This window comes from Podarcis gaigeae (genome assembly GCF_964106915.1).
Source record: "Podarcis gaigeae genome assembly, chromosome: 7".
Classification (NCBI taxonomy): domain Eukaryota; kingdom Metazoa; phylum Chordata; class Lepidosauria; order Squamata; family Lacertidae; genus Podarcis; species Podarcis gaigeae.
In genome coordinates this window covers 89,257,029-89,277,812 of record NC_139683.1, presented here as the reverse complement: position 1 = coordinate 89,277,812, position 20,784 = coordinate 89,257,029, and the positions used below count along the sequence as shown (strand labels likewise).

At 40.6% G+C, this 20,784-nt stretch overlaps 1 protein-coding gene across 2 annotated transcripts in view; it reads right to left on the bottom strand.

Annotated features, from left to right (window-relative positions):
* Positions 1–1,343: 1,343 nt before the first annotated feature.
* The window catches only part of CFAP61 (cilia and flagella associated protein 61), a 136,638-nt gene continuing 117,197 nt past the window's right edge, over positions 1,344–20,784 (bottom strand). For both annotated transcript variants that reach the window (XM_083748569.1, XM_083748568.1), the window contains exons 25-27: positions 20,481–20,686; positions 6,828–6,918; positions 1,344–1,770 (exon numbers count right to left, since the gene is read on the bottom strand). In XM_083748569.1, the coding sequence (XP_083604695.1) occupies positions 1,570–1,770; positions 6,828–6,918; positions 20,481–20,686 (498 nt within the window). In that variant the 3' untranslated portion in view covers positions 1,344–1,569. The remainder of the gene's footprint in view (positions 1,771–6,827; positions 6,919–20,480; positions 20,687–20,784) is intronic.

Below are 20,784 nucleotides of genomic sequence, written 5' to 3'. Positions count from 1 at the left end.
CCATACAGACAGAATCATGGACACAATTTTATTGAATACAGATTTAGATGCAAATTCAGAAGAATTAATTTATGTAAGTTTTTTAAAAAGCTTGATTTTAAGTGCATGACACATCTGAGTGGTGCAACTGGGTGTTCACCCAAGGAAGGCTGGACTGCTGTCCTAGCCTGTTCTTAGGGAGAACCAGGCAACTTGACTAATGAGGTCCAAATGTAACCTCCTTTACTGGTAATTTTTGCTCTGAATATTGCCTTCAAAAAAGCTTTTTGTGTAACTCAAAGCCATACTGCTGGTGGTATTTTCTCCTTCACTTTGGTTAGTCTTCTGGCACAGTAAAAAGTACCATGCATGAGAACCAAGAGGAATGAGGTGGCAAAAGCCTAGAAAAGACTACAATCCTATGGCCTTTTACTTAGGAATAAGCCCACCTGAACCCAATGCAGCCTCTGTCTGGGTAGACTGCATAGGACTGCACTGTTAGTTCCCTGATTTTGTAGACCCTCCTTGGCAGAACAGAGCTCAGTGAAAATAGTTGAAAGGTCTTTGCAAGTGGTACTGACACGCTTTGCCTTAAAGCCCCAACCTGTTCTCCTCCTTTGACAATTCCTATTAAGCATAATCCTTCCTATCTTTGGCCACACCTCTTTAATGAAACAGATACAAAATAATAATATATTACAAAGGATACTTTTTAAAAAGCCTTTACTCCATCATGATGTCCCTTTATCGCATCATATGCCAGTGCTGACCTGACTACCTGCTCCTTCTCACCACTAGGCACAGATGGAAATTCTCCAGATTTCATTCAACAACTTGCTTTATTTACTTTACTTTCCCACCTTGGGTGATTTTTCTTTCTTATTGGCTGGACCAGTAACAAACAATTCTAGCAGGCCAAGCTGCAATTGGTCAACGGGTTGCTGAGATGCCTTTGGAAAGGAAGTTAACCCCGCAGCTGCTGGGTCACTAGCCAGCACATTAGAGAATTGACCTCCCTCCCACTACAATGTACCTTCTGTCCAGGAAAACAGAAAGATACAAAGTTCGCATTTGGAATGAACAATTAAAAAGCTAAAATGCAATATGCAAATCTTACCAGCCATCTGTCAGGTTCTGCTTGGGAAGGAGACTCCAGCATAGAGGAGCCCAAACGGCTACAGGGTTTAAAGGCAGGAAAACTCTCGAGCTCCGTCAGTGCTATGAAATGGAGTTACTTTAATAATAATGAAGAGAAACTGTTGTTGGTGTTGAAGGTTTTCACATCAGATAAAGAGGACTTTTACAAATATGTATTTAATGGTTACTTGACTTGTAATGTGTAAGAATTGCGCTCTATAATCATGTAACTGCATGACTTATTTATTTGATTTTTAATTCAGTCTTGCAAAACAACAAAATCAGGATTATGCTCCACCTGGTGGGCTTTTTAAATAAAACAGATTTCATTTTGCGCATAGGACAGTCATGAATAGTTTGAACAAAATGACATGCAACCCACCCATCCCCCAAATTTTTGTTAAGACCCTCATATAATTTAAAGCAACAAAGGCCATACTTATCCAGCCACACCTAAACTATCCCTGGCCAGGCAAACATTGGCAGGTGATAATTGTTATAGTCTAGATAATTGAGAATGCTTTTCTCCAGCAGTTCCTTGTGGACACTTTGCTTATAGAACCGTTTGAGATATGTCTTTGGTCTCTCCATTAATGCAAGTTCACCGTCCACAACTTGGCGAACAAGTTCTTGAAGTGAAGGAACACCTTCTTCCTGTAAGCAATAAATGACAAAAGAAAAAGTGGGCAGATAATCATGAACTTGATTAAAGTGCCTGCAGTGGTGTCACCTTCTTCTGCCATATTAGTAAAACTAATGCACAAAGGATTTCAGAAGAAGCCCCAAATAAATAAATTGTGCACATGCAATGGGCAGAAAGCTGCACCAGAAAGAGGATTCAAATCTAAGGCAAAGTCAAACTGGGATTTATTGCTTTGTGTCTTTAGCCAGAGGCTATCTGTTAAGCCTCCCTTTCACCTTCTCTTATCCCCAAGGCCCTGAGAGCTAATACAGAGAGGCAGCTGCTCACAGCATTCCCTGGAAAGCTAGCAGACAGGCTGGCTGGCTGATTCCCAAAGTGCTCTACTAGTACATGCCCTATTCACTTCCATGACAGAGAGTGTAGGCAGAAGGAAGTTGACTGTTTAAGGAGGTCTGGTACCAGTGGAAGACCATAACCAACATTCTGAAAGAACAATTTTATTCTAAAGGTGTTGTGATATGCAAAACTTAAATCAGTCCATAAAGTGAATGGGAAACCAATATCCACAAACACCTTTCTCCTTTCTCCCTGACACTCTAACAAAATACAGATTTTGAATTCTTTTGGGACTGGGAACTATTGATGTTACTTCGTAAAGCACCAAAAAACCCAAAACCAAAATCCTACTACCGAACCACCCTCACCCCAACTGCACATTTGTTTCCTCTTCCAACCTGTATCCCACATTAACAGCGCAAATGGCTTAAGATATGCTTGGAGTTCTTTCTTCAAAATGGGTCCCTTGAACACTGTTCACCTAATCACAGCTCAGGAAAAAAAATGTATATCTGTGTGGTCAGGTACATTTGATTCACATCATCAGCACACTGACTCCCATGTGAGTGATAAACCACTTTGTGGGGTAGTTTGATTCAAAGGGGCTTCAGCAACTTCACAGACACAAAGTGTCATCTTATGTTTGGCAGCTGGCTGGTTCTGCTTCATTTGCCATTCAAATCTCTTAATATCCCATTGCCTGTCCTAAAATTGGGGCACAAAACTGCAAACAGCCCATCTGGGATCATTCTGGTCAGCCTTAGGATCATGCTAAAGATGTAAACCTTCTGAATAGTGGAGGGATGGATGGGGGCAGAGGAAGCTTGTCTGCAATGGCTCACACAACAGATTCTGTGCATGACTGAGCCAATGCTGGGTCTGGGTCCCAAGCTCCAGTATTATGGGAGAACCAGCACCATCGTTCAGTTTGGATACGGTCCTTTACACCTGATTTTGTGAGGTGCTGAATTGTTTCTCACAGCAAGTTACTGAATCTAACCACAAAGCTCTTATCACAGATGCTCATCACTTAACATGGGGAAGCATGCAAACTAGCAAAGTCAGGAATTCTAAATGTTAGGTGGCATTAAATCTTGCACAGAACATAAAGACAAATGGCAAAGGGATTTTAAGAAGATGACAAGGAGAGCAAGTGAGACCACTGAATACCAAGAACAGAAAGGAAATAAAAGACTATTTGGATATGGAACAAATCCTTAATGACTCCCTTAGTAAAGCAGATGTTGAGCAGGACTGTGTCGAAAGGAGTCTAGAAGGAAATTAGGGTAAGGAAAGTAAAAAAATTACGTCTGAGTTCGATGAGCAAAAGTTTAAAGCTACGCACTTCACTCTTATATTTGCAGAACAAATGTTACAAGAAGAAAACGCAAGGCTGTAAAATGGAATATGGCAGAGGTGGACTTGGGTCATATGGTGTCCTGAGTGAGAACAAACAGCTTTTTTTAGGGAAAAAGAAAGTCCTGTTTTTGGGGAGTTCAAGGCTAAACTGTTGGCCATTTTTAGGGAGAAAGGGGGGCAGCCACTCACCAACAGATCGCTGGGGAAAACAAACAGCCTCACTGAATAAACTCCGTCTTCCGTTCTGCAGATCGTGCAAGAATGGAGGGTGGGACTGGATTCTATTTTACCAACGCTAAGGAAAGGGACACAGTAATTGATCGTGATCTACCAAAGCCTCCTGGGGATCTACAAGTAGATCACTATTGACCTGTTGGACATCCTTGAACTAGGCTATTACCTATGAAATGATATCCTAATTAAATTGGATAAAATGTACTATCACTAAGCAGGTGAATTGGCTAAAGGATCGGCTACAAACATAAAAGGTTTTGCAAAAAAGCAAACTTCCAAACTGGACAAAAGAAGTAAGCTCAGGATTAGCCATGAATAGACACATGCATAGCAGCCAACTCTTAGGGGCCAAGGTCCCTTTGCTCCCCCAATAAAATATTTGAGGGGGGTGCCCCTCCCAAGTTGATGAGCATTTCCATTCGAATGGTATGAGCGTGCCATGTCATGTGATCTGATTATGCAGGGGTGGGGCTTCCCCCCAATATTCATTTCAATTGGTAGCCCTGAATACATGTATCCCTGCAAGGTGGATGGGGCAGTTTTGATCATGCTGAGCAATGGGGAGGGGTTGCCTGAATGCCTTGGGTTTTCTATCACTGCTTGGGCCCCATGTGATTCAATGAAAAGCTGGGTATTTCTAGTTAAAATAGGCATATATCAAATGCTGCACCTCTGCAAGGTTTTTTTTGGGGGGGGATATAATTCAGATGCAATGAGGAGGGAAATGTTTATTTATTTAACAAAATTCACATACTACTCGATTCCTATTCTGCTTGCTTGCAGTAAAACCTGTAAGCGGTTTCCAAGAAATATTGACATTATCAATAAAAAAAGTTAAAACATTTAAATATCATTAAATTAACAGCAAATAAGGTCTAAACATGTCAGCATCTACATATATTTATGTGAGTATGAATGTGGACATTTGTGCAGAATAAACTCGTGGCTCTATAAGGATTTGAAGGATAAGGTATAGAGAAATAAATAGAAGAACCATACCATCATTGGTTTAAATAGAATGGACTTCAAGTAGCATTATTTGGAGGATCAAACAAAATTAATATAAAATGAGTATGGTCATTGAAATTCATGTTGTCCTCCAGATAATGTAGCTTCTACTTATTGGGCCTTATGTACTATTTATGCTTAATAAGGGAGTTGCAAGATCACCGATGGTTAGAGTGAATTCAGAATGGTGTTTTTCAAACCAGGACTGAGAATCAATCAAACATGCAGAAGAAGCACATTGTACAAGCCCTTCCTAGATTACAGCACTTCAGACTGCAGGTGAGGAATCAAATCGTTTAGTATTCATCTACCTAAAAATCTTCCTGCACATTCACAGCTAGCATTTCAGGGAAGTTTTGACCTTGGTAACTCTCCAACATGCTAACTTTGCAGTTAAGGGTATCACAAGTAAAAGCAAATAAAGTTGTGTTAAATATAGAGGGCACACTTGCTACGCATACAAACTTTAATAAGGCCGTTGACTTCTCACATGATAGCCTCATAAGAAGCCTTGAAAAATGTTGAAACAAGCTGCATAAAAATGTGTTCACAAAAGTCCTATCTATATCCAGCAACTTCTCATGATGTGCACACATGAATTCTGTTATGAGCAAATTCTGTCTGATTCAGCTCAATGATGAGGGCAGGCCATCATACATATCAAAACTGAGATGACTGGAAACATTTCCTATTCCCCCATCATGCACCCTGCTATGCTCCTCTGCATACCTGGAAAAGCATCATCTTCCCATCTATCACGTGTAACCAAGCCATTCATTGCTCCCTTAAAACCCAGATCCGCTTCAGCTTTCCTGTACTACTGCAGTCTCACCACTTCTGCAGAATTTGTTAACTCTCTCACGCCTCCTTTATATTCTGCTTTCCTTAGGGCTGGTTCACTCAGGTATGCTGACTACTTGCTGTTTTCAGCCACAACGGAGGATTGCATATGTGAATTAGCCACTATAGATCAAACACCACAAAAATAGCTTCATATAATCTTGCATCACCTGGGACAAAGGTTTTTCAATGGAACCAGTTCACACATCTAACTTGTGTACAGTTATGGTTGCCCCAAAGGATACTGAAATGGACCAGGACATGGGGCAGAAAAGGACCACCAAAAAGGTCATGGGGTTGGTGCACAATTGCATTCTGGGCTTTCTAATTTAGAAGAAATGCAGTGAAGGAGAGACATGACAGAAGCCTATAAAACCATGCATGGTATGAATAAAGTAGATAGAAAGAAGTGAACTTAGGGTCAAACAATGAAGTTGATTGACAGTGGATGCAGAAAAAAAGAAAATAATTCTTCACAGAATGCACAGTTTCACTGTCCCAAGATATCATGGCCGCCATGCACACTCCCATGTTCCTGCAATTGAGGGGGCACACCGCCAGAGAACTTTGTGGGGGCCCGGCCCCTTCACTGAAATTTTTTGGAGATCCTGGCCTCCCACCCCCCTACTTGGCGCCCCTTGATGGCCAAATTTATTTCAGATAGCAGCCATGTGCATGATCTGGATTGAAAATGCAGTGTGGAGAAAGTTTGTGCAAATGCCATTTCTCCAATGAAAACAGTCACTCTGAAACAGTTATCTTTTAGTAGCAAAAACATGAAGGCACATTCTGGGCCTATGTGGTAAAGTAATGAGGGAAATAGGCATTTGGGTCTGGTAGTGGTACTTTCATTGGGAAAATGATATGGGGGAAAGAGTTTAAAACTTAATTCCTCTGCTCTCCATTCCCCTCCTGTTGCTTTCATGCCCTCACTGCTGGGTTCCTAGAAGCAGTATGTGGGTGGCCACTCTGGAAAGAGATATCTGACTGGATGGATTTTGGATCTCATCCAGCAGGGCTCTTCTTCTGCTTTTATGTTGTTAATCCTAGATAAATTCAGGCAGATATTAAATAGTAGAGAATGTAATAGAGTCATGGGTCCAAGCAGAAGTACCAGCAATAACAGTTGTTCTAAAAGCAGGTGCAGTATTCTTCTCAGAGTCCAAAATTAATGTGGTGGGTCATTAGATTTTCACAAGTAATAAAGAGGAAAATAAAGCAAATGGGAAGATGAAAGCCAAATCTTAAAATGATCACATGATAAAATGCATTTGGTAGCCATTTTCTTTACCTGGACAGATACTAGAATCTGGCGCAGTTCCTTCTTCAGATCGATAAAGCGATCATGATAGATGGTCAAAGCCCAAGGTTCCTTCAAGTAGCTAGTTAAAAAAGAAGAAATTTAGTTAGCGAGTAAGCCTTTCATTAGCCTCTAATAAAGTATTTACCTGCTTTTTTGCTTTTATAAATTACAGTTCTGGACCCATCAGGATAGTTTGTTCATAAAATGCCTCCCATAACAACATGGTCAATCAATTCTTTTAATGGATGTTCCTGATGTACAGCCAGCTTCAGTAATTACATTTAAAGTGGCTTAATTCAGAGCTGTGGCAAGAGCCAGTGAAGAATCCTGATTTTATCAGAATTTAAAAGCCTGAAGACCTGTGAGGAACTGTGTCTCTATTATCTGTCCTCATTTGAGAAAAGCAGATGGCAGGATTAACTGAACTCCTGCATAAACAAATTACATTTGTGTAGACAATGACACAAAGTGTTGTTCATCATTAAGGTTTCTGGATTAATAAAGGCCAGAAAAACAGGACACAACAGTGTTGCAATATGTTCCTTGCACTAGTGCACTGAAGCTAAATTGAATTTATCATACAAGGAAATCCTCAGTGTTTATATTCCCTGCAATAAACAACATAAGAGCTATGAAAACCTATTTTCTGGGCAAATAAATATTTATGTAAGCCACCCAGGTCTTAAGGGGCAGGGGATAAATATGAATTTTTTTTAGTATAGGCATATAAAATATCTATTTTAGTAACTACTAGGTGCTGTAATATAAAGTAATGACAACTAAGTTAGTAACAAGTAAACGTTATTTCCAAAGGTCAATTTACACAGCCTCTACACTTGCATACAAGGGACGCGGGTGGCGCTGTGGGTTAAACCACAGAGCCTAGGACTTGCTGATCAGAAGGTTGGCGGTTCGAATCACCTCGACGGGGTGAGCTCCTGTTGCTTGGTCCCTGCTCCTGCCCACCTAGCAGTTCGAAAGCACATCAAGTGCAAGTAGATAAATAGGTACCGCTCTGGCGGGAAGGTAAACGGCATTTCCGTGCGCTGCTTTGGTTCGCCAGAAGCGGCTTAGTCATGCTGGCCACATGACCCGGAAGCTGTACGCCGGCTCCCTCGGCCAGTCAAGCGAGATGAGCACCGCAACCCCAGAGTCGGCCACGACTGGACCTAATGGTCAGGGGTCCCTTTACCCATTCACGTGCATAGGGCTGCCACACATTACCAGGATTTCAAAGTTGCCGCTTCGCCAACGACTTTCAGGGTGTCCTGGTTTTCAGTTTTTGAAAGTAACCCTAATTTATAGAACTTTGACACCTTGCTTTAGTTCAAGGCAAACAATTCAGATAATTTGTTAGCAAGAAGCATAGCTGGAGTGGCCAGGAAAAAGAGCAGAGCTGTTGTGTGGATCAGATCACACAGTTCAAGAAGGTGTAGTTTAAGGGCACATATTACATATGCTGGGATGTGGGAGTGAGGCTTTGTCTTGCAGGCTTCTGCCCCATCTTTCTGTGTAGACAATTCTGTATACAGTTGTGGATTAGCTTCAGCTGGAGACCAGGCAGAGGGTTTGATCCATTATTTTCCACTCAGAGCTGACCAGCCGCAACCCCAGAGTCATCCGTGACTGGACCTAATGGTCAGGGTCCCTTTACCCTTTTAATTTAGGTTCATTAATCTCAATGAGTTTACCCAAAGTAAATGCAACCCCTGGTTTCCAGTCCGTAGGCTAGGAGAGACTCGATATGTTGGTGTAGTGTAATGCTGGAGCCAGTGTGGCACAGTGATTAGAATGTGGGACCAGGGGACCAGGGTTCAATTCCGTCCTGGGGCATGGAACTCACTAGGTGATCTGGGGCCACTTGCTGCCTCTCAGCCTAGTCTACCTCACGGGATTGTTGTATAAATTAAATGAGGAAAGAGAGGAAACGTTTATGCCACCTTGAGCTCATTGCAGGAAAATATAAATGCAATAAAGAAATAGTAACAGAAATAAATTGTGATAGAGTTTCAAACTGGTGAAAAATAGAAACCTATGAGGCCTCTCTCAATTCAACAGTGGTTCCAGGAGAATATGGGATTTTAATCATGGATAAAAGACATACAATTTCCAGACTATTTTGTTGAGCTAGTATTCCTCTTCCTATTATATTCAGAAGCCATGAAACAGATTTACTCCTGGACCCATCCACATTTACTAGATGCCAAAGAACAGTAACTACCTGAAGATCTCTGATTTGATTTGAGGTTTTGTAACAAAAGTATTATTAATAGTGATAACTTATTTGACTTTGTTTTTTATAACAGTTGCCTTGGCTTTAATGCTCCTTTTCATTTGCTTTCTACATTGCCAAAATATTTCATTTCCCCCTAACACAGTGTTTTTTTTCAGGGGTACTCAGTACCAGTGTGTTATGTACTGACGTTCTCACCCTGGGCCAGCAGGGGGATACTGTAGATAGTTATGCAAATAAGGGATCGAAAGTGACGTTCAGTGATTGGATAGTTTTAGAAAATTGTTACAGTTACGTTGTACTGGAGCTCTATATAAGCAGGCTGACTGAACCCTTCAGTTCAGTTCTGTCCTGGCCTGTGAATAAACAAGAGCTGTTTGAAGAATCCGTGTGTCGTCTGATATGTTCACCCACAAGTTAACACAGTGCCTCTTTTTTGTTGTTAAAAAGTGTGGCACTTACTGTAACAACTTCATGGTGAGTACCGGCACCTATTTTTCTAGAAAAAAAGTACTGCCCCTACACAACTTTGCAAAAATGACCAGATTGTATTTGGCCAAAATTTTGCTTTATACTCTGGTCATCTCTCAGCTCGACTACTGCAACCTTCTTCTCCCTGTGAATTCCCTACCAGATTCCCTGTGAATTCCCTGTCAGTCCTTTCATTCTATCCAAAATTCTTCCTTGTTTTTTCTGCACACCAAAGGAAATATTTACTAAGACATAATTGAGTAACTGGGACCATGCTTCCTGGTTTGTGTACAGCACTCCCTTTTCCTTATGCTTCAGACTTGTGAACTCCCTTTCCCCCTCCCTTCCATAGTTTGAGATAACTGTAGGGTGGTATGATGTAATAAATGGGCAAACTATGGTTATTACAAATTATACCTTGCCTTCAAACCAGCAAGTGAAAGTGAGCTTTGACGTAGTTTTTAGCTTTTGGTTTGTAGGCAAAGTAGGGCAGCTGACCAACACAGCTTGTCCGATTCAGATGCCACAGCAAGAAACACTAATCCCAAATTATGGAACAGAAAGGGAAGAAGACGTGTGAGCACATGTAGAAAGAGGGAGAGGGCAGAGGGTGTCAGCCTTCAGGAATTCTCCCAATTACTGAACAATGGTTTAGTAAGCACTTGCTTTGAGGATAGAAAAATTGTTATGAATAAAAAAGATCGATTAATTCTGGTACAATGAGCGTTTCTCATTTTCCATGTCGTTAGTACTAATTACAGAGTTAACAGCTATTAATATTCATGAGTTAATGTTCATGAATATTCAAGAAGGGGGAGATTGCTTCTTTTAAAGCCGGTTCACATATGACCAGTGCCAATGAAAAAAACGCCAGGGATCACATTCTCCCTGGCACCCAACATTTACTCTGAACCAAGGTGTAAATCTGTAAGCCTTCAAGAATTCACAAGCCTAAGAATGCTGCTGCCTGAGGAAAAGGGAAGGGACCAAATATTTTATTTCTTGTTTAGAATGTGTGTAAGCTGTTTCCTACTGAAGGAAGAGGTCAGGGGTCAGCAAACCTTTTCAGCAGGGGGCCAGTCCACTGTCCTTCAGACCTTGTGGGAGGCCGGACTATATGGGGGGGGGGGAATGAACGAATCCCTATGCCCCACAAATAACCCAGAGATACATTTTAAATAAAAGCACACATTCTACTCATTCTACTCATGTAAAAACACACTGATTCCCGGACCGTCCGCAGGCTGTATTTAGAAGGCGATTGGGCCAGATCCGGCCCCCGGGCCTTAGTTTACCTACCCATGGGCTAGCCTATCTAGTGCCCTTTGGGGTGGGACAGTTAACTGGAGAAGGCAGCTAAATCCCTTTTCTAAGGCTGTTGAGATTATGACAAGCTTTTTGCACAAAGTGAAGTGCTGCTGGCTGAGGAGCTGCCATCCAACTGCTGCAAAAGAAAGTAGATGCTGAAGAAGAAGAAGAAGAGGAGGAGGAGGAGGAGAGTTGATTTTGGGACATTTGAAGGACCTAAAATAGATTTTTAAAGCCTGGTCATTTTGTTTGACCAGCTCAATATTAATTACGGCCTAAAAAAAACCCCAACAACCTCTTGCGTATTTGCTTGAGACTGTGTGGGTCTGCATGTCTAATATGCAGAAACAATTAAGTAAAAACAAATGATAGATAGATAATACTTTATTCGGCTATAAGCCCACAAGGTAAAACAAATCAATTGATAAAATAGCATTTTACAATCTAAAATATCAACTAAAATATTTCAGCGCATAATCTCCTTCACATTATTTACAATCTCTAGATGTACCGTGTTATGGCCTTGAAGATCAAGATGGTCATAGAGTTTACTGGATTTTTAATAGTCATGCAGCATTCCATGAAGTCTTTTATATGAAAGAACTGAAATCAGGAATCTAGCAACCTGTAATGTTCTATAAGAGTCAATGTCCTGGAGTAGATAAGCTAGATGTAATTCAGGTGGTTTAGCAGCAATTTCCAGAATGATTGAACTCAGGATCCTCGATCGGGGAACAATGTATAAGGGGCAATTAAACAAGATATGATAGAGGGATTCTATTGATTTGTTGTCACATGCACATAAAACAGAGGTTTTACCGTTAGAAAATCTATTGCTCAGCACATTTGAGGGGAACACATTAAATCTGGCTCTAACAAATGCGAATCTATGCGACGCAGCCGATAAAGTAGACAGATATCGAGGTATCTGGGACATAGATATAATGCCCTGATTTATCGGGGAACATGTACCTCCACCTGTAGTAAGATTTTGTTGCAAATCTACCTCCTCCAATCTTTGTTCGTTCACCTTTTTAGCTGTAATTAGATCTAAATTAAGTATATCGGAAGGAGAGATTCCATAAGACAACAGTTTGGAATGGATTTTTGTTGCCCATGGGCTGGTGAATTCATCTCTCCAAAGGCACTGAATAAGATGGTAGTTTGGCAAATTATGCCAAAGGGACAGCCAATAATTAAAGGCATGTCTCCACATCAGAATCTCTAGGGAGGGGATCTTAAGTTCTAGGCGAATGGCAGAGTTGCTTACACAGTAGGGTAGTTTCAAAAGGCGTCTTAGAAAAAGATTTTGCAATGTCACCAGAGGCAAGAGGTTTACAAAGGCGCCCCATAAAAGGACCGCATAGGCCATAGTTGCAACCACTTTCGCACTATAAACTTTTAAGGCAGATGGAACATGCATAGCCCCCTCAGTAAAGAAGAAGCCTAATAGAGCATAGATAAGGGCTTTAACCTTATTTTGTAAATATGTGATATGCGCTTTCCATCCCATATTATACTGGAAGTAAATTCCTAGATATTGAAATTTGTAAACTTGTTCAATTGGCTTCCCCTCGAGTTCCCATCTATACAGTTTACGACTCCTGGAAAAAATTAGGACTTTAGATTTGGAATGGTTAATAGTAAGTAAATTTGTTTGGCAGTATAATGCAAAAATCTTAAGGGCCCTCCTCAAACCGATTCGAGAATAAGAGAGGATCACCGCATCGTCAGCGTACAATAATAAGGGGCAGCGATAGTCTGCAAGCCTGGGTGCATGAATGGAGGTTTGGGCCTCAGCTAGGGGTGTTCTCATGTCACTAATATAGAGGTTAAAAAGATAGGGGGCAAGGATGCACCCTTGTCGTACCCCCTTATTTATTGGTACAGAGTTTGTGAGATCGCCCTCAGGTGTTAACCTCACCCTAGCGGCCGTCCCTTCATGTAATTTAATCATAAGCCACAACAGCCTTTTATCTATGCCCCACTTTGCCAGTTTTTCCCATAACAGCTCTCTAGAGATACTGTCAAAAGCCGCCTTCAGGTCTATAAAAGCGGCACATAGAAGACCATGAGTAGGGGAAGAATACTTCCGCGCCAAATGATATAGAATTATAGCATGGTCAATAGAAGCGCGATTTGGTCTAAACCTGACCTGTTCATGGCCTATCAGATTGGAATCTTCGGCCCATTGGGTTAGTCTGGTTAGCAGGAAGCGAGTATAGATTTTCCCGATGATTGATAATAAACTGATGTTACGATAGTTTCCTGGGTCCTCTGGTGGTCCTTTTTTATATACAGGAATTATGATGGACTCCTTCCATGATCTAGGTATCTGGCCCGTGGCATTGATTGCATCAAAGATTTTTGCAAGAATTTTAGCCCACCATGTTGGGCGTTGTTTAATAGCTTCCGCCGGGATCAGATCGGGCCCTGGGGCTTTATCAGTTTTCAGTTTAGCAATTAAATCTACTATTTCCTCCGGGTCAGTATCTGGCCATATGGGCAAGTGACTTGAAAGAGTATCAGATTGAATGTTAGAGATATCTGTCTGGGAGAAATATTTTCTTAGAAATTGTTCCCATTTCGGGGCTGGGATAACCGTCAATGGGTATTTCCTCGATCTTTTGTTGATTAAATTCCAAAAACCGCGAGAGCTGCGAGGCTTAGAGGCAGCAATCAGCGCTTGCCAGCGTCTTAGCTGCCACTCGTGCTTGGCTGACTTCTGTGCCTGTTTGTAAGCAATTTTGGCCTGCAAGTACTCGGGGGGGGGGGGAGTTTCAGCTCCAGAAGATTTATATCTGTTGTAGATACAACAGAGAGAGAGTCTAGCTTGCTTACATTTGGAATCAAACCAAGGTGCACCGAACCTGGGTTGATCTCGGTTAACCAGGTGAGCCGGCATCGTAAAGAAGCTAGTTAAATCTGCAGAGAAGTGGGAGAACCACTCCAGTATCTTATTTGGTTCAGACAACTCCGCCAATGAAACAATAAGGGATTCGGAGATATTCCTCTGGAAGAATTCTGCATATTTTTGGGCCTGTTTCATAGACCATTTAATGCCTCTTACTTGAGCTGTGGCATTTAAACCTACATGAATTGGGTGTGTACCGCTAACCGGGTGCCAGTCAAGCGTTAGCTTGGCCGCTAGAGGTAGGTGGTCACTGGAATGTACATTATCTACTTTGAAATAAAAGAAGTTTGAAAATAGGTCTTCTGAAACTAGAAGATAATCTAGGACACTATTTGATGATGTGCCCAAGTGAGTGAATTCACCTGGCACGTCCGGAGGGCAGTTGCCATTTAAAATGTTCAAATTCATACGAATGGCCAATTGATAAAGAAGGACTCCCGCCTCATTCACTCTGATGTCCTTAGATCTTCTTGATGTAAAAGAGATTAAATCAGATTTTGGGTAGGGCGGAGATACCCACCACTTGGCCTTAATTATCCCATTACAGTTGGCGGCTGTATGTGCATTAAAGTCACCACCCATAATCGATGGAATATTAGGGTACATAACATAGCATGCCAATAAATGATCTTCCAGAGAATCCCATCTATAATGGAGGTCTGATATAAGACCACCTGGAGGAAGATAAACATTGGTGATTAATAGTGAGAATTTTTCACTTGAAATCAGACCAGTAAAAGCAAAAGGAGGAAAAGTCTGAACTAGCGAGAGTTTAGCTCTCATTTTAAGCGATATGGCGATTGCAATACCGCCTCTGGACCGGCCACCTTTCTGGGAGGGGATAGCTGGAAGTGATATCAGTTCAAAGCCATTTATATCTATTTTATCTTCTTCCCATGTTTCTTGCAAAAGGATTATCTGAAAAGAGTTTATATAGGACAGAAATTCGGGATCTAATCTTTTCCTTTTCCAGCCAGCAATGTTCCAGCTTAGGACTGCTAGCTGGGGACTTCTTTGTTGTTCTTTTAACAGTCAAAACGGAGGGGGGGCAGACTCTCTGTTAGAGACAGAAGATGTAACAAAAAAGTCAGTTATTTTACTTTGGGAAGATGGTAACTGTGAGGAGCCCTCCAAATTAAAGTTTTTAACAATTTGGTTCGACTGTTGGCACACCGTGGATGATCCACTGAAAGTAGATCCCTGAACAGGAAGTCTCTTCATTTCGAAATTCTTGGTACAACTTGACAGAGAAATACCCAGGGAGGGAGAGATTGAGTCCGTCGAAGGAAACCCTCTCGCAGATTTATCATCCGACATTCGGATGATTTTATTGATGCGTCCCATCGGGTCTTCAATTGTTTCCGACGGCGGGTCCCGAGGTGTAACATTCGCAGTTTCCTTTGAGGAAGGTAATTGAGGGGGCATCACGGGGGCGGGAATTGCGGAAGGCTCTCTCAGGGGCATCACTTGTGGACTACTTCTATATCTGGTCGAAATTGGAGAAGATTCTAGCTCTGGCATAGATGAGTGAGTTAAAGAGGGATTTGAGTCAAGCAGGGAAATCAGAATTTCGTCCTTAGGTATGTTGGTTGATGAATATAGATGAAGGTTCAGTGAGGATGGCAGAGCCTGGTCGTCTCGTGAGTAGCACACGGGGCAGAAACAACTTGAAGATTTGAGTCTTGTCGGATGGTTTTTGTTTTCAGAGTGGGGCTGAGCTGAAGAAGGTCAACCACTTCTGTCCGGTGAGCCCAAGTAGGATTATTTGAGACATCGTTAGTATCTTCCCCTCTATGTTGGACTTGCAAAAGCTGAGATTTAAGCGTGTCAAATCTTTGCATCATCACGACTGTTCTTTTGGATAAGAATCAGGAAAATCGCAGCAAAATCAGGCACAGAAAGATCTAAAATAAATTTCTACAGCCTGCTAAAATAAAAATGTCTTCAGTTTCTAACAAAAATGGCTTAAGGAGGGGGCCTGACATATATTCCAAATCTGAAGCACACTACAGAAGGAGTCCTGTCATTCATGCTTGGGATGGCACTAAGAGAGGAACTATCTGAATCCTGAATCCAGTAAACCCTCTAGCTAAATATAACCTGTGTTTCTCACCCTCAGTCTCCTATCTACAATACAGGGATAATAACTCTGATCTCAATGCATGTAAAAGCATTTTATGCAGATTAAAGGGCTAAATAAACACTAAATATTATTTAACAGTTTGCAATTGACATTCAAAAAGGACAGGAATATGGAATATACATTAACAACTGCTCAAAGGTTTACCTAATCAAGTTTAATTATAAATTTTTAGTACAAGGAAGCTTTTCAAATTCTAATCCCTGGATTTCTTGGTAGTCTAGCTGCTCATTAGGAGCACAGTTATTCATTAAAAACCTAGTGATGTAATACAGAAAATAAATATCTAATGCTTCCAAATATTCATTGGCCATTTATATTTATCTTTTATACACGTATGAATAGTATGATTCAAGATTAGGATTTAATTCTAGCAGAATAGGAAAGCTGTTAGGGCTTTCATGTATTACTTTGCCTTTATTCTGTCTTTTCAAAAAATGCACACCTATTTACCTCTAATTAGGGTGCAAAGTGTACTGAGTGGCATTAGGCATATTCAGCCATGCTCACAGCCTCTCTTTTTGACAGAAAGGAAAATTGATGGCAACCTTAAGGAAGCCTTCAGGGTGAACTGAAGCGTTAAGGTGGAATCCTTTTCAATACAAACATGTCCCGATAATGCTTTGGAACTACCAGATTCCACAGAACTGCACATCATGTTCTGGCTTTGAGTAAACAACAAGCCTGATGTTTTGAACGTCTGTTTTACATCTAATCTTCATATTCAGCATCCATCCCAGGTTTAATATAATCCCTTAATTGCAATGAGGATTCTCTCTGTAGACTTTTTTAATGCATATATTTTATCAGTACTGTAAAAATAAAAGGAAAGCCACACACTGTGTGTCCCCCACCCTGCTTGCTTTAGGGATATCTTTGTAATATTTTCCCCCTATAACACTATAATTGTATAATTTAAGAGTCTATTACTCACAACTAACTAAGAGGCATTGTAAAAAGTTACTATTGTGTTTGGGTTGAAATTTATTATTAACAACTAGAATATAATTGGAAAAATATTGGAAGAGTTATTCAACTAGGTTTCAGCAAATGGCTGAGGAAAATGTGGCCGACTGCCTTGATGAAGAAGTGAACATGTTTTAGGCATCTGTGAGACTGGAAAATACGCTCAACAGATGGTTTCTCTGTCACTTGATCTCCTTTTTTGTTGGAAGAGGGTTAAATCTGAAGAATATTTACAGCCAGAAGTGTTAGTGATGATTTCATAACGTCTTGGATATATTTTGATTGGAAATATATTACAGGTATATTATGAGAGAGGTGAATTACATTTTCTATTAACGTTTGTGTTAAATTTTACTTGACTCAATTTGTTAATCTCTTCTTGTTTTTATCCTTTCTGTATGTATTTTCACTTGGTAAAATTCATTAAAAATGGAGGTAGGGGAAGAAAATTCTATCCCGAAATTTCTTAACAACATTAGTAACATCCTCTTCATAGCCCAATGCAAGTATTATTATATGTACTTTGATTCTACCCATAAAGATCAAGTACCATACAAGTGTAGGAGGAGATAGCATTGGGAAATATGAGAGTATTGCCAAACTCCTCTAGGTCTCACTTATATAGGATATGGGCCACAGGAAAAGCTGTTACACATGTAATATTTCCATGTATGACTCATTCATGTGTTAATCTTAACATGTCAGTAATCAATAGTCCAGGTGGGTGCAACACTAGCAAGCTCACGTTACATGCAATGGGCAATGGGCAAAGTGCATTAAAATACAACCAATTAGCCACGCAGAGCAAGCTTCCATTGGCTGAGAGATTACCAAGTGGTCTGCATCTGATTGAAATCATGCCTTTGGTACCTGCAACCAGACAACTGGGAGGTGGGTACTGGAACTTGTACCTGTGCTGCATTGATAACAAATAGGACAGGAATTCATTTGTGAGTATGATTTCATTCTAAATCTCACTATACTTCAAGGAACGATAATCATCTGCATTGATATTCAAAAGTGCATTACCATGCCTACTTTCCAAATTGCTGAAGCAATTTTACAAAACTGAAATCAATTTACATTTCCAGTGCAGTGGTAACTATCAAATGTAAAGGAAAAGCTCCATAAAAGTGTAGCTAACATCATGAACTCAACTGAGGTACAACAGTCTAACTTGTATATGCAATACAGGATAAGTCACACTGTTAGAACTCATAGGATGCATGTCTGTTGGGCCTAGTTGTCACTGTTAATTCAGAAATTTAATTAGTTTTGAAACAATATTGCTATCATGAAATCTAGCTCTACAGGGTTGAAGCCTTCAACCTGATGAGTGCAAGGCAGTGAGAAAATTCATGGTTAGATATGGCCTCTAATTTAAAAGATAATTTGCATGTCATAGACAGGCAAAATAACTCCCAGGTGACAGCTGTTTTACTTAGTTCATAAGGCAATGGATTTTGTGTAGAGGAAAAATATAATCCTGCTACAAAAGGATTAAAAATAAGCACTCTTCTGCTTTACAAAAAAAAGAGACAAAAAGTACGGAATGCATTTGAAACTTAACAGTACTACTGACAAATTTTATTTCTTTATTAAAAAAATTTATATACTACTTAACTACAATAGTCTCTAATCTGCTTCTAAAGACACAATATAAAAAGAAAAATCAGCTAAAACTATAAAATAAAATTTCAATTAATATGCTTCCTGGAATTAAAAAAAAACCCTTTTCAGAAGGAGTCGGAAGTTCAGAAGGGGTGGTATACAGTACTAACTTTATTGTATCTTTTTCCTAAACTTGTTATCTCCTCCAACCATTGGGAAAGCTACAATAAAAATTAAACAAAACAAGCCAAAACTAAATAAATAAGCCAATATAATATTTTTGTATTTCCTGCCCAAGAAAACTATACAATTAGATAATCCACAACCCTATTTCCAAAAAAGCAAGAAAGATGCCGTGACCTCCCTGTTGAATAGGTACCTATGTAAATTGGATATTTTGATAAATTTCCTTGCGCTATTGTGGCATTAATGATACTACCAGGATTATGTAAACATTTCAAGAGGCTTATGTTGCTTGCTACAACCATCTCTGCTGTCTTGCAGGTAACAAGCAAGCCAGCAGAGAATACTTGCATAAACAGGTACCACTGTGACAGGAAGGTAAACAGCGTTTCTGGGTGCTCCAGCACTCGTCACGGTCCTCCATGCACCAATAGCTGTTTAGTTCTGCTGGCCACATGACCCAGAAAGCTGTCTGTGGACAAACACCGCCTCCCTTGGCCTGAGGCAAGATGAACACCACACCCCATAGACCCCTTGGACTTAACTGTCCAGGGGTCCTTTACCTTTACTTGCATGAGTATTAGTTGCAGGGCATTTTTTTCATCTGGAACTTGCCAGAACTCAGTTCCAGCACCTCTCAGGTGGGCACCATTGCCATTATAAGAGCATGAGTGAGTTCTGGCACCTCTTTTTCTAGAAAAAGTAGCATGAGGTAGTCGTCAACTAGGTTTTACTCAGAGTAGGCTTCCTGATATTAATGGATGTAAATTAGATGTATTCATGGATTTTAAGAGGTGTACTCTGAGTAAAACTTAATTTTTACTCAGAGTAACACCACCCATGGTCTCAAAGCATACTGATCTTGGGAATTTCCATCACCAGCACTGAATGCAGATCGGTTAAGATATTAATAGTGTTTGCTCTATACTACAAATCATCAAAGAAATGGACTAGATTCTTACTATGGGGAGGCCTGGGTTCAGTTCCTCACTCAGCCATGAAGCTCACTGAGTGGCTTTGGGACAGCCACCAACTCTCAGCGTAACATACTTCACAGGCTTGTTGTGAGGATTAGTGGAGAGCAGGGGCAGGGAAGAGGACAATGCCTTTATCACCAGCAGCTTCATCATTTTATGTGTATGCCACATTTCCATAGTAAACTGTTAAGTTGTTGGTGAACATATCAGATGACACAGCGATTCTTCAAACAGCTCTTGTTTATTCACAGGCCAGAACAGAACTGAACTGAAGGGTTCAGCCAGCCTGCTTATATAGAGCTCCACTAGAACACAACAGTAACCACTTTCTGTAACTATCCAATCACTGAACGTCACTTTCAATTCCTTATTTGAATATGTGGACCTGAGTGAAAACTATCTACAGTATCCCCCTGCTGGCCCAGGGTGAGAACTTCAGTACATAACATAAACCATGCTGAAGTCAGCTCAAGTTTCATTGGAATAGCACTGTAAATATTAAAAAAAAAACCCCACACCCCAATGCAAACCAGATTGCTAAAACTGCTGCGACACTTGTACACTCATTCAGCATCCATTGGCTCACATTGAAACATTAAATTCCTAGAAGGAAAAGTGAGGTGTAACTGTTAAATAAATGAATGATAAGTCAATTAGTCCGGCAGTACCAGGGGAGCTGGGATTTATCTGTGCAGTGCTCTCCATGGACCTTGTGTTCATCTAACCAGACAGGGGTTCTTATTTCTGCTCCTGCCTACAACCAGGAGGAGGAGCTTTGCCAAAAGTGTCCCAATAATAACTGAATTAAGACAGACTTTATGTACTAAAATTAACTCACCTGTAGAGATCTGTGATCAGTCCTTCCCTCCAGCGAGAACAAAGATTATTAAGAAGACGCTCGTGCTGTGCAAATAAACAGATGTAGTTGGAGACAGGAACAGGATCCTTTGAAAAGCAGGTAATTGTTTCTATCATACTGTACTGGTTGACATGTATTCTGAAGTAGTTTCCCTTTATTGCATCTCCTGTTGTGATTGCCATCCCCTGTGATAAATTAAGAAAACAGTTGTGACAGCAGACAGAGGAAAACGAAGTTGGACAGCATATTGCTAAAGAGGGATTAGCAAACTCTGAGGTGTTTT